Raw genomic sequence first — 13583 nt, forward strand, 5'->3', positions numbered from 1 at the left:
TTTTCTCTATTTTTTTGGTAGTGCTATTTTCTCTATCTATTTGGCAATATAAACACCGATCCCCATATGTTTTTTTGTTTTTGTTAATTATGTTTTTCTAAACAAACTTTTGCTAAAAAAAATTTAAGCAATTGAACAAACTTTTGCTAAATTTGTGCCATAAACTACTAAATACGTTTTTTTTCCTTCCATACTCTTAGTTTGTTTTTTTTTTCTTTCATAATTTTATTTTGTTTTTCTTTCACATTACTATTTAATAATATATATTTAAGCAATTGAACAAACTTTTGTTTAATTTGTGCCATAAACTACTAAATACGTTTTTTCTTCCATAATCTTAGTTTGTTTTTTTTTGTTTTTTTTTCTTTCTTTCATAATCTTATTTGTTTTTTGTTTGATGACAAAGAGCAGATTGATGTAATTAAAGAAGCAGCTCAGTGGGGCACAGGTAGTTTTCTAAGGATCTTATTTACAACTTTATTGCTGTCAAATGAAATTCCAAGTCCAGATTATGTTTGGATAAATACCTGAAAGTATTTAAGTGATGACATTTTATATAGGCAACGAAGACACCTGAAAATTCCAGGTATATTCAATTCTCATTATTTCTTTTGCTTCATTGTTTATAATATTGAATTTTACTATTATCATATTTAACTTATGTTTTTACTCTATATAACAGATTTGGTTTTGACTGAAGATGAATTGAAAAATTTAACTTTGGTGGAGATAGAAAAATTGTTGCGGAGAAGGAACAAAAGTCTATTTTTTTTTTGAAACCATGCCTCAAGTGAACATGCCTTTGAATCCTGAATCTTACAATCAACTTATTTCTAACGAGCTTAACTATAATCATCGTGATCTAATTCTGGAGCACAAAAAATTAACTTCCAGAATGACTGAAGAACAAAGGAGCATATACGACACAATCATGAGTTTTGTGGATGCGAACATCGGTGGTTTTTTTCTTCATTGATGGGTATGGCGGAACCGGTAAAACCTTCATTTGGAGAGCGATATCTGCAGCAATTAGATCCAGAGGAGAAATTGTTTTGACGATAGCATCAAATGGGATAGCAGCATTACTTATTCCAGGTGGCAGGACAGCACATTACTTATTCGAGAATTCGACTTGCCCTATCAAGCCAGATGATCCTTTAGCGCAACTAATCGTTGAGTCAAAACTTATTATTTGGGATGAAGCTCTGATGCTTCATAGGCATTGCTTTGAAGCAGTTGATAAGACTTTTAGGGATATACTTCGTGACTCTAATCTTGGAAGTGCGGATATTCCTTTTGGAGGAAAAGTGGTTGTCTTGGGTGGTGATTTCAGGCAAATTCTTCCGGTCATTCCAAGAGCACCAAGACATGATGTTGTTGATGCTAGCATTAATTCATCGCGCCTTTGGAAACATTGGCGAGTCCTAAAATTGACCAAAAACATGAGGCTTCAAACTGGTTCTTCATGTTCTGATGTCAATGAACTCAAAGAGTTCGCTGACTGGATTTTAAATGTTGGAGATGGAAATATTAGAGACAACAATGATGGGGAAGCTAAAATTGAAATACCAGATGACATGTTGATCAAGAACTCAGGTGACCTAATTTCTTCAATTGTTAATAGCACATATCCATCACTTTTGGAGAATATGAGTGATATTTCATTTTTTCAAGATAGGGCAATTTTAGCACCTACCAATGATATTGATGATTCACTGAACAATTACATTTTATCGATGATTCCTGGTGAGAAAAAAACATACTTAAGTGCTGATAGTCCGTCTACACAGGATGAAAATATTAATGGTCCTGATCAGATTCTCACTCCAGAATTTTTGAACACCGTCAAATCTTCAGGTTTGCCAAACCATGAGTTAAATCTCCAGGTTGGAGTTCCAATTATGTTATTGAGAAATATTGATCAACCATTAGGATTATGCAATGGTACGCGCCTTATAATTATGCAAATGGGGAATTTCGTACTTGAGGCAAAGATAATATCAGGGAACAATATTGGACAAAAGGTATATATCCCAAGATTGACTTTGTCTCCATCTCCATCTGATACAAAACTTCCTTTCACGTTTCAACGTAAACAGTTTCCTATTATGGTCTCATTTGCGATGACTATCAATAAGAGCCAAGGACAATCTCTTAAAAATGTTGGAATATATCTTCCAAAACCCATATTTTCACACGGACAGTTATATGTTGCTCTTTCACGCGTTACTTCACGTGCTGGGTTGATGATGCTGATTTGCGATGACGAAGGACATGTCTCCAACAAAACTAATAATGTTGTCTACAAAGAAGTCTTTCAGAATTTAAGATAGGTAATTTACACATATACATATTCGTATATATTTTTTATTTGTTTATTGTTGCGTGCATCTAGCTATGTTTTTCAAAACACTTTTATTTAAAATAATGCCTTTCTTCCGAACTATATATATATATATATATATATATATATATATGTGTGTGTGTGTGTGTGTGTGTGTGTGTGTGTGTGTGTGTGTGTGTGTGTGGGCGCACACGCGTGTGTAAAAAATAATATTTAGAATTTTGTTGTTGACAAAAAAGTCAAAACTTATCAACTAAATTTGTTTCACAAATTAACATTATGTTATGCATTTTTCTTATACTTTTTTATATGGTTATGTAATTTGTATTTCTCTTTATACCTTATGCCATTTAAAATAATCGTGCATAATCATACAAATTTATTTTATTTCATGCCAGGTTGATCATCATCTTTATGATGAATTTTTGATTTGGAATCAGCAAAAGTCATGGACACAAAACTGAGTTTTACCGATTCAATTGTTGAGAATTGATACGTCTTTATTATCCACAAATTTGTATATTATTACTCAAGACAAACTTATATTAGTAGTTGCATTTGGTTATTTTTATTTGTCTATCCAATGTGATAATGAGAATTCTAAATTACTTCAGGGTTTTATTGGTTTTATTTTGGACACGTTAATTCATGCTCACTTACAACTATTATTGTTTCATTTACGATTACCTTATTTATTAATTAATGTCATATCTAACCTCCCGTGCATCGCACGGGTCTAAATACTAGTTGGAATAAAATACGATAAGCTATAAAAATTTGAGCATTAATCAATCAGATTAATCAATCAGATGGTGTGTCAAGAAATAATTCAAATTTGTTAGTTAATGAGTTTACTTGGTATGCAAGGTACAACTCTTAGGGTCAATTTTTGTGTTAGAAATTTGTTATGACAATTACATAGTTGTTAGATTGGTTATGATTCACTTAGTTTTTGTATGTGAACTAACGAAATTTGTGTATATAAGACAATTATAGTGAATAACCAAAGTGTAGAGAATGTGTTATACTCATTCTTAAGAATTCTCTCATTTATTCATTCTCTCCTTTCTTTTGAAATATTCTTCTTCAATCAAAACACAAGTGTAAATGGGTGCACAATAGAATCAAAGTGAAACTTCTCTTGTTTTCCAACAAGAAGGAAGGAACCGCAAAAGAACTTCAACGTTTACGAGGAACAAAATTAGTATTATCACCTGAAGTTTTTTTCTTTTTCTGCTTTACATAAACCGTTAGCTCAATTTAAATTATTGGTTGAGATTTGATGTAAATCATTTGGCTTACAAATAGTTTCTTTATATGAAGAGAAATGCTAAGTAACACGAAAAAAAAATCCACAAGGATTTCACAAACAGTTAATTGAAGAAGCACTCATGTAAGCTACTTACCTCTTCACTGTTATATTTTTTCAAAACAATAATTCCTTTATCAGTATTCATAGAGAAATCACCATTCTTTCTTATCATTTACACTGTTATCAATCGAACTATTAGAGTGAGAGAGTTGCTTATGTTGTTTTATGGGTTAACAATGTTGATTAATGTATAGTGGGTGTGGGTGCAAAATAGAGTAAATGGAGAACAAGTTTTTAATTGAGGCGTGTCGAAAATAAGCAATGCTTGATTTAGTGGGCAAGAAGAAAGGCAAACGGTTAATAAAGACGGTGCAAGAAGCGGGTGGTGATACATTAGTGAATATTGATATATAGCAAGCATGTCTCTTATAAGAATGTCATATCGTTGATATTATTGAAAACGTTAAGAATTTAATGTCATTGGAAAATATAAATAGGGTTTGTTACGTTTTGAAAGTCACAAACATTTATATATATAATTTTAATCAAAATTAAAATTTCATAAAATAGAAGGCAAAATCACACTCGCTGTCCAATGATTTATCTTCAAATAACAATTTCGTCATTTTTGTTCTAGATTCGTTCGTATATGGATTTTCATATGAAAACATGAGTGAAAAAAAAAAAAAACATGAGTGAAAAACCATAGATGTTTTTTTTTTTTTGTGGTGTCTGGGGTTCGAACCTCTGATCATGCATATATTATGCATTGTCCATACCAACCAAACTAAACTCACAGGGTCGGCGAAAGTAATTTTTCCTAAATGACATAATTTACATGTACGCATAGTTTTGACTAAATGACGTTATTAATTATTTCATTGCATGTCACTGTTTCAAGAAACCGGGTCACATACTCGACCCGGATATCCACAACACTAGAACAAAAGGAATCAATCGATTTTGTCGTCAGAGGGTCGGAAAAATTCACAAATGTTGCTAGAGAAGAGTGCCGCTCCAACTAATTACACATTTTTTTTAGGAACTAATTACACATTTTCTCATCGCCTCAGCCGCGCCGCTACATCTAGCGAGGTTTCCACTATGCCACCTTGGTGAACAAAAATGAAGCGTGCAATCGTATGATCTCACGACTTGTAGCATGGTCTTGACAACCGTGCTGTTTTATACAAGGATATTACTCGTTGGTACAAACACACTAAAAATGATATGTACGACAGTATATGATACGTTGATTTTCAGCACCACAATACCATGATTTTCATTCAATACATAATTGTTAATATTTTATTCCTTTAACAAATTGCACAACTTATTAAAGCTTATAAAAGTACATGTCAAACATATAAATGCAAGAGTACTCTAACGGGAGATGTGGTGGCGGCAAAGAGGGCAAAGAGTTGCAGCGATCGAGCCATTCAGTGATGCAGTTTGAGTGGTACACATGACCACAAGGAACTCGTCTGTTTGAAACCCTAAACAAACTTTTTCCTCCTCCTTCTGAATCATGTGATTCTTCAAAGTCTTCCATGCAAATAGAGCAAATATCATCCTTAGTGAAATCTACAACCTCCGGTAAGTTTTCGACAAAGTTCTTCCACGCAACAAACTTGTATAACTGCGTTTCAGAGACCGCCACAAGACCCTCAAGCTCATCAATTGTAAACTCTATGAAAGTTGTTGACCCTGAAATAAGTGACATGATCACCGTAAAATTATAGATATGTCTGAATGGTGTGTGTCTAGAAAGAGCATACCTTGTTTGTATTTATAATAAAGACATAGGTAATTATAATTTTTTTTTTAAAAAAAGCTAAAATGAAATATTATAAATCATCGATCTAAAATTTTAAGCACAAGGAGTGCCGGAAATCCGGAAAAAATTAAGTTACATCAAGAGTATAGTAGTAACAAATAACCATAGTAAAAAACAACCTCGTTACAAAAAGATTCCCAAACAATGTAAAGGGGTTTAGCCACCACAAGTGATAGGTAAAAGCAAGATTGTGACGATTTGCTTTTAGCCACCAAAAATATTGAATGTTGATTTTATCTAGAAGTTGTTTCAAATGTCCCAAACGCAAGATAGCCAAATGAGATTAAAAACTAAGCGGATGCTTTTGTGAAAACCACCTAGACTTTCGAACTGCTGTAAATGATATACAACATGTTTCGGTTGCACCATGCTTGGTTTGTGCATGCCGACATCATGTAATTATAGATACCGGTAACTAAGGGTGGGAATAGGTCGGATCGATTCAGGTTGTGCTTAAATAGGTCAGGCCTAGTTGAAAAAATAAAGCGTAAGTCTAACCTATTAGCCTGTCAAAGGCTTTATTTTAAATCTGGCTTGACCTTTTTACAAGTTCGACCTAACCTATTAGCCTATATAAAAGCCTAATTTGTACTAACAATTTTTTTTTTTTTTGAAATAATGTGCTAACAATTTTAAATATAACAATTGACCTATTTATAAAAAGTCTAATAAACATATAGTTTTCTTAAAAGACTAATAGGTAAATAAAATTTCGTAAAGCATGTACACCCATTTTCCCCCACTCTATTAACATATATATTGCATTTATATCCAATAAAATTTTGTAGAGCTAGCACATCCATTTTGTAGAGGTTAATACTCGTGTATTATATAATGTATTTTGTAAAGGTTGATACATGTGTATTATATAATGTAGTATATATGATTACACATATATGGGTCGGCCTAATAGACTTAGTAGGTTTTTCTATAAGCCTAACATGACCTATTTAAATTAATAAGATTTTTAAAAAGCTTGAGTCTAACCTATTTAATATACGAGCTAGGCCGAACCGCGCTTTAAGTAGGCCGGGTCATAGGCCCCTGACAGACAGTCTGGCCTATTCCCACCCCCACTTGTAACGGTACTTTTTTGAGTGTACATATTTAAACTCAGTTTAAGTAAGTCATGTAAACTTAGTTTAAGTAGGTAACGTAAACAGAGTTTAAGTGTACATACTAAAAGATAAATTTTGCTTTAACCTCTTCAACCTTGTTTAATGATTCTACGTAATCTTATTTTAAATATGTACATTTAAACTCAGTTTTAGTAGGTTATTTAAACTAAGTTTACATGAACCTACTTAAACTGAATTTAAGTTAACATCAACATTGTATTACAACGTTAATGCCACCATCAAATAATCGTCGTTGTACAGTGCATAACATATCAATGTTGAAGAACAAGAAGAAAAAAAAATGAAACTCTTGCGTCATTGAAAAAGAAGAAGAAATTCACTTACTTATATGCAATAGAGTATGGATGAAATATGTTTTGATTCACTCTTTAATCTTTTATATAGATTGATTGAGCATTCATGATTGTTTGTGGGTGAAAGAGGGTGAAATTTTAGAGTAACAATGAATGAAATTAAGGTTTTAAGATTTTTTTTTTATAAAAGGGCAATTTTTAGATTATTGTAAACTTTTAAGTAAATTTGAATATAACCAGAAATACATGGGGTGAGGTCTTAATAGAAAAACTCATCTTTTTTTAATAAGATATCGTTTCTATAGCAATGAAGTAGTTCATATTATCATGAGATTTATCTAAATTTTTCAATTTAAAATTTTACATATTATTATAAAAAAGATGAATATATAAGTACGGTGAGAGGATTCATTGCTATTTATATTTGTGGATTAAATAAAGACATATCTATAACAACAAAATCATAATTAATAAATTTATGAGTAAACTTGTTGGATGATAATTTAGGTATATTGAAAATATCTTACACACAAAAAATTATGTATTCTGTTTATTAGTAATATAGATGTAGATACAACTCATACCCATGAATATAACTAAGTTGGAAGGGATATTGTAATATGTTGGGGTCAGAGTTTTCCACTTATTCCTTAGATGGGGTGAAATTATGGTCATTAGACTATTTGATAAATATCATCATGAACTAGCCCCTGTAGTGGTTTAGACATGATGATGTTACAACTTCAAGCTTCTTTTTAAATAACTATTATATTGCTAATCTTTGAAATAAAACTTGACCATTTTTGCGTTTATTGCCAAATTCCTTGAGACTGAAAGGAGATATAATTAAAATGTTTGTTTAATATTAGTTTTTTCCCTAAGACCGAAATGAGATGTGAACTTGAAAGACCTCTTGACATGAACAAAGATCTTTGAGCGCAAAAGTAAGGATCTATCTATATTTCTTGTCACAGGAATGAATGAACCCTGAAAGGTGTGTCGTCAGTGGCGGAACCACACACAAAGTTGTGTGGGCTCCTGCCTGCACAAATATATCTCCCCCCACCATAGTTGTAATATACCACTATTAGACTTTGCATGCAAATTAAATATATGAATTGAAATATACTCCTAATAGATTTCGCACTCAATTTATTCACTTTATTTTGCGGGCAATTTATCCACACAAACAAAACATGTTGCACTCTCTTCCTTCAAAAAAAAAAATGTTACACTCTCTCATATATTTAATTTTTTTTTAAGTTAAAATAAGTAGTTTTTATTACACCCCGTCTCACTATATGTTAAATTGTCTCACATCGGTTGAGAGATGACATGTATAAGTGTTGACAAATGGGGGCAATATTCTCATAACATTTATTTTTGTGAGATTTTATTTCTAATCCCACCTATGATCATATCTTTCTCTCTTTCACAATGAGAAAAATGAAAACCCTTCCTCCTTGTGTCATGGAACCATAAAATCAACCACGCAAACTTTTCCTCTCAAGAAATTTCGTGTAATGGTACCCCCACTATTCAAAGTGCATGGCTCTGATACTGTGTGTCGTCCCAAACTTAACATGATGGTTGAGTTGAAATACCCCTAAGGGCACCAGGCTGTCAAGAAGTTACAGAAAACTATATCTCTCGATATCGTTGCAAAGTTATATCATACCTGAATGATTGTTCTAAACCACACTATTTTAATCTTGAGATTTTCCAAGCGTTTTTAAATGTTTTCATAAACTGTCATTGTTTTTAATATTTTATAGGAAAAATTATACAATTTGTGTCCTTTAACCTAATTTCAGGGAACACTTTTGTCCTTTATATATATTTTTTGTTTCAATATAATCATTTATGTTATAGAATGTCAACATAATTGTCATTTTTTTTATCAAAAATATTCAAAACTCCGAAAAAGAAAAGTCATCTAAAACTCATACAAATTCAAATCTTATTCATACAAACCTAAAAACTTAGATTTCATTGAAAAAATCTATAAAAAAAATGGTAAGATATTAAAATTTCATAAACTGTTATCGTTTTTAATATTTTATTTAATTGTTGTGACAAAAAATTGATCTTCTAACCTTTTCCTCAAAAAAAAAAAACAAATCGATATTCCCGTTTGGTTTGGGCTTATTTTGAGCTTATGAAAAATAGCTTATGTAAATAAATAAGCTTTTATTTTAATTTATAAATTCGCACTAATGAAAATTGTATATTCATAAACTGTTTTTTCATAAACTACCTTAAAAAATTATAAATAATACATAAAAACTTATTTATTTGCATAAGTTGTTTCATATAAGTTCGAAAATAAGCTAATCCAAACGGCAAATTTGACTATGTGGAAACATTGATATAGTTTTTGTTCCTTTTTCTCTCAAAAAAAAAAGAGTGATGCTATTTGGTACGGAAGTTTTATGTGCGGATTTTAACGAATGCACGTGCAAAAACTTATCTCCCCTCTCCCACGTGCAGAGTCAGGTTTTTATTAAAAAACAATATATCAAAAAAATACAACCCGTCGTAGACCTTCCACCATTGTCATCCTCCATGACCTTCCACCATTTCCTTGTTAAACATTCTTTTAATTATGCAATGAGAAGACGATGGACTCTAAAATTCATTGTGTTTGATGAATGAAATACCCAACCCATTTTTATTTTCATTTGTTAATTAATAACATGAAAAATACCTAAATTAAATTCAGAACTTTGTACTAAATAATTAGATAAATTGGCTCCTAATAATTACTCTTCTTCAGCAATGGAGGTGGTTGTGAAGGCCATGAATTGAATTTTCTGCAAATCGAAATCCATTTCAAAATACCTCCATAAAAACAGAACATCTGCAGACAAAGGTTAAAGAGGACTCTGGAGCCAAATTTCCTATGACGGTGGCACCATGTGTAGTTATCAGTGAGGCGGTGATTGGTGAAATAGTAGTGTATAAAAGGGGTAGGAGGATACGGTGTGCTGTATATTTAGATTTGGATTTTAGTTGAGACTAATTTAAAAGCATTGCCACGTAGTCATTCGTCAAATTTCGCACCTCTTTTCCGTACTAAACAGCATTTTCCAAAAAAAAATAAAAATAAATCAAGAGAGCCACAAATTAGAAACAGCCACGCCAGTTTCTTTTATTTCTTTTTCTTCATTCGTACCATACTCCAACCCTCCATCGTCCATCGTTGATTTTGTTTTCTAACGAAAACCCTAATCTGTCAAGTTCGACTTTCTTCGTCAATGGCTTATCGTCTTCTTCGCCGCTCAGTGCGACACTACTCAACATTCCTCTCTCGAAACTCCTCCTCAGTACTGGATGACCCTCCCCGTCTCGTCTACCGCGACTGTCCTATGAATAGTCAGAAGAACTCCTCGGCACTGAAATCCCCTCTCCCTCTCCCCCAGACCAAAGCTGAAACAAATAGAAAAGCTGAACGTTTCATCTCTCGCGCTATCGCTGTCTATGGTCAAGCCGGCATGTTCTACCAAGCTCTCAATACTTTCATCTTCATCCATGAAAAACTCAACGTCACTCCCTCAGTTAAGTCGCTCAATGGGTTGCTCACAGCTGCAATCATTATAGATAATCCTCATGAGGTAACACGAATTTACAAAGATTTCCCGAAAATTTACTCTATTAATCCTAATGTTGATACAGATAACTTGGTTATGGATTATTTTGTTGATTCTGGCTCAACCTCCTATATTTTATCTGTTTTCGACGATATGTGTGTCAATGAGGAAGGGGACATTCACAATGGGTATGCTTGATTATATTTTCTTTGTATGAAAAGGGATGTGGGGATTTGGAGTGATTGTTTTCATTTTCTAGTTGATTCTCTGTGCCATATTGAGGAGTTTGAACATGCTTTCGATGATGCTATGGACATGATTCGTGAAGGTTTGGTCCCTACTCTTACTACAATGAAAAAACTTGTGAATGGGCTTGTTCGTATTTCGAAGGTTGATGATGCTAAAGAGCTTGTTAAGATAATCAAGGACAAGTTTTCTGAAAATGGGGACAAGTGGGGTGAACTGGAAGAAGAGTTACCTCAGGAATCTTGAAGATTGTTGTCTACTCTTGTTGTGTGATTTATTTGGCATTTGGTAAATTTTCTAAGGAACTGATGAATCATGGATGCCGTCTTTCTATTGTTTTTCCACCAGCTTATTTTATTTGCCTCTTTCAAATCATTATCTCAATCGTCTTTTCTTAAAGGAAACCTACGAAGCACGAATATAGACAGAGACACCAGACACGACACTAACACATGGACACACAGCTAATAATTTAAGAAATCACATAATTCAGTGTAATTATATGTGTCGGTGTCAGACACGACACTTGTTCGGCACTGTGACACGTTTAATCTGTGGAGTGGCCATGCTTCATAGGTGGAAACTGATGGCGTGCATCAGATCTCTTGCAGCTATATATCATTACTATTACTTAATTGTTTGTTTCTTCTCATGTTGTTTTTCCTCCATAATTTTGATATTCGTTGTTAATGTGTGTCATGTCATTTTTTTTCTTTTCCAATTTCCACTTTTCAATAGTTCTTTCAATTCTTAATTGTAAATTTATTCTAGCAATTGACCCATTTGCGTTGTAACATCCCAGACTGCTTTTAGGATTGCCGACTAACCCCACAAACCAACATGAGTCTTTTCAGCGTGTTTTGTCCTCACTCGCACGCTTACCGGGAAACTTCCCGGTAGGTCACCCATTCCAAAATTGCTCCAAGTCAAGCACGCTTAACTGTGGAGTTCTTATGGAATGAGCCACCGAAAAGAAGATGCATCTTGTTGATATGGATAGTACCTAACAATTCTTATAAGCCTTCCTTCAACCATGTAGTCCCATACCTACACGGCCTCTGGATCCCTCTCATTTCGATGTGATTCGGTTCCTTTTATTAACGTGGGGTCATCCTTATGGATAGTGCCCGTTCCAACTGGCGGGAACCTTTCGTATCCAACTGGCGGGATTTCGAAAGCCACGTCGTGGGTGTTACATGCCCACCAGCTTCCTCCTGGTTCGTCCCCGAACCACACCGTACTGGGAGAGGTCTGCTCTGATACCATTTTGTAACGCCCATACGTACTAAATTTATCTAGAATATTTAGACTGTGCGTTAAATTTAGTGCTGGATACATTAAAATTACAATAATAAAAATTTCGACTGAGTAAATATATACATCACTGCAGGATCGTACATTTGCTATCTGAATACATGTCTGGAACCATAATGAATAATCTGAACTAGTACGACACGAGCATGTAAAAATATATCATTCAGCCTACTGTATTATCTCCTTGTCACGTACAACCTGCTGATCTGAAAAAATAAAAGGGATTGGGGTGAGACGGAATGTCTCAGTGAGTTCCACCTATCCTAGGCTGTAGGCAATCTCAGGGAACCTAGGATCGCAATCTGTCTCTAAACTCAGCCCTTTTTGGGTTTATACAGTTGTGTCATGCATAACTAGTTGTGTCATGCATAACTGAGCGATCGGAGGATAACTAGGATCGCTATCTGAAATACTGATTCAATCCTGATACTAATGCTGAAATCATACTCACAACTATAGTCATAATGTCTGTCACACTAGATCAATATTTGGAGGAATCAACACTTATTGCAAGCTAAATCATTCTTTCTCCTCCTAACTTGACCGAACCACCATCACCATCACTCAAATTTCACAATTTTTCTTCCTAATCCATTGATTCAAGTTGTATGTGTTCAAATGTTCCATGTCCATCTTGTTGGAGCTACTAGGAAACAAAGATAAGTCAAATTCCTCCTTCTCTTTTTCCCTTGGTAGAACCCTAATCCCAAATTGGGGCTTATGTGATTTTATTGGTAATTTTGATTGTTTGACAAATTACATGTAGATAATTTGTATCCAAGAGCACAAAATTGGAATGGTGGGGGTGCAATTTCAAAGAAGATGAAGAAAATATTTCTCAATGAGGTAAGTTCTTGAGTAAGGTGGAATTGAGCTTAGGACAGAAATTATAGATGGCTGATGGGGTATTGTGTATATGTTATTATTGTTTATGATAACTAGAGAAGTTAGAATTGGATTAAAAAAATTGATATGGAATTGGGTTAAAATTTGTATGGTTTTCTTGGGCCCGTATATGCTGCCGTGTAACCCATAATCGAGTAATTATTGGATTTTTGAATACTACACTTGATTCCCTTCAGTTTGGATATAAATTTTGTATGTTTTGGATTAGCGACGGATTCAGAAAACATATTTAAAGTTTGGAAATTCATGCTGAAAGTAGTTACGGGTTTGATGTGGATTTTTCCGGAATAAGCTACAATGTGAATTTACATCGGTTATAAATGATTTCAGGTTAATTACGGATGCCCTCATGGTTGAGCGCGAAGTTGGTTGAGGTTTGAAATGCAAAAGTGAGACGAGCCTATGCTATTTTAAAGAAGGGTTAATATGTCTTTACCCCCTGTAATATAGGCGAGTTCCGGTTTTCCCCCCTGTAAAAAAGATTCTTTCGATTTCAACCCTGTAATATAAAGATTCCGTCGAAAACCCCCCTGAGCACATTTGAGACCCCCCAGTTGATGACGTGGCATGACGTGGCGCGCTGAATCACCCTTTTCTGCTGA

The 13583-nt window shown here is 33.7% G+C and overlaps 2 protein-coding genes across 2 annotated transcripts; both read left to right on the forward strand.

Annotated features, from left to right (window-relative positions):
* The first annotated feature begins 409 nt into the window (after positions 1 to 409).
* On the forward strand, positions 410 to 3009 carry LOC146915081 (uncharacterized). Its single transcript, XM_085717654.1, has 3 exons — positions 410 to 586; positions 683 to 2333; positions 2743 to 3009. Exon 2 carries the CDS (start codon positions 945 to 947, stop codon positions 2331 to 2333), a length of 1389 nt encoding a protein of 462 aa, XP_085573780.1. The 5' UTR covers positions 410 to 586; positions 683 to 944; the 3' UTR covers positions 2743 to 3009.
* A 7173-nt stretch (positions 3010 to 10182) lies between these two features.
* On the forward strand, positions 10183 to 11007 carry LOC146915082 (pentatricopeptide repeat-containing protein At1g11630, mitochondrial-like). The gene is made up of 2 exons (XM_085721230.1): positions 10183 to 10703; positions 10737 to 11007. Exons 1-2 carry the CDS (start codon positions 10183 to 10185, stop codon positions 11005 to 11007), a joined length of 792 nt encoding a protein of 263 aa, XP_085577356.1.
* Positions 11008 to 13583: the final 2576 nt, after the last annotated feature.

This window comes from Medicago sativa, chromosome 6 (genome assembly GCF_051527215.1).
Source record: "Medicago sativa cultivar Bolivia chromosome 6, Bolivia_mono, whole genome shotgun sequence".
NCBI classification, from domain to species: Eukaryota; Viridiplantae; Streptophyta; class Magnoliopsida; order Fabales; family Fabaceae; genus Medicago; species Medicago sativa.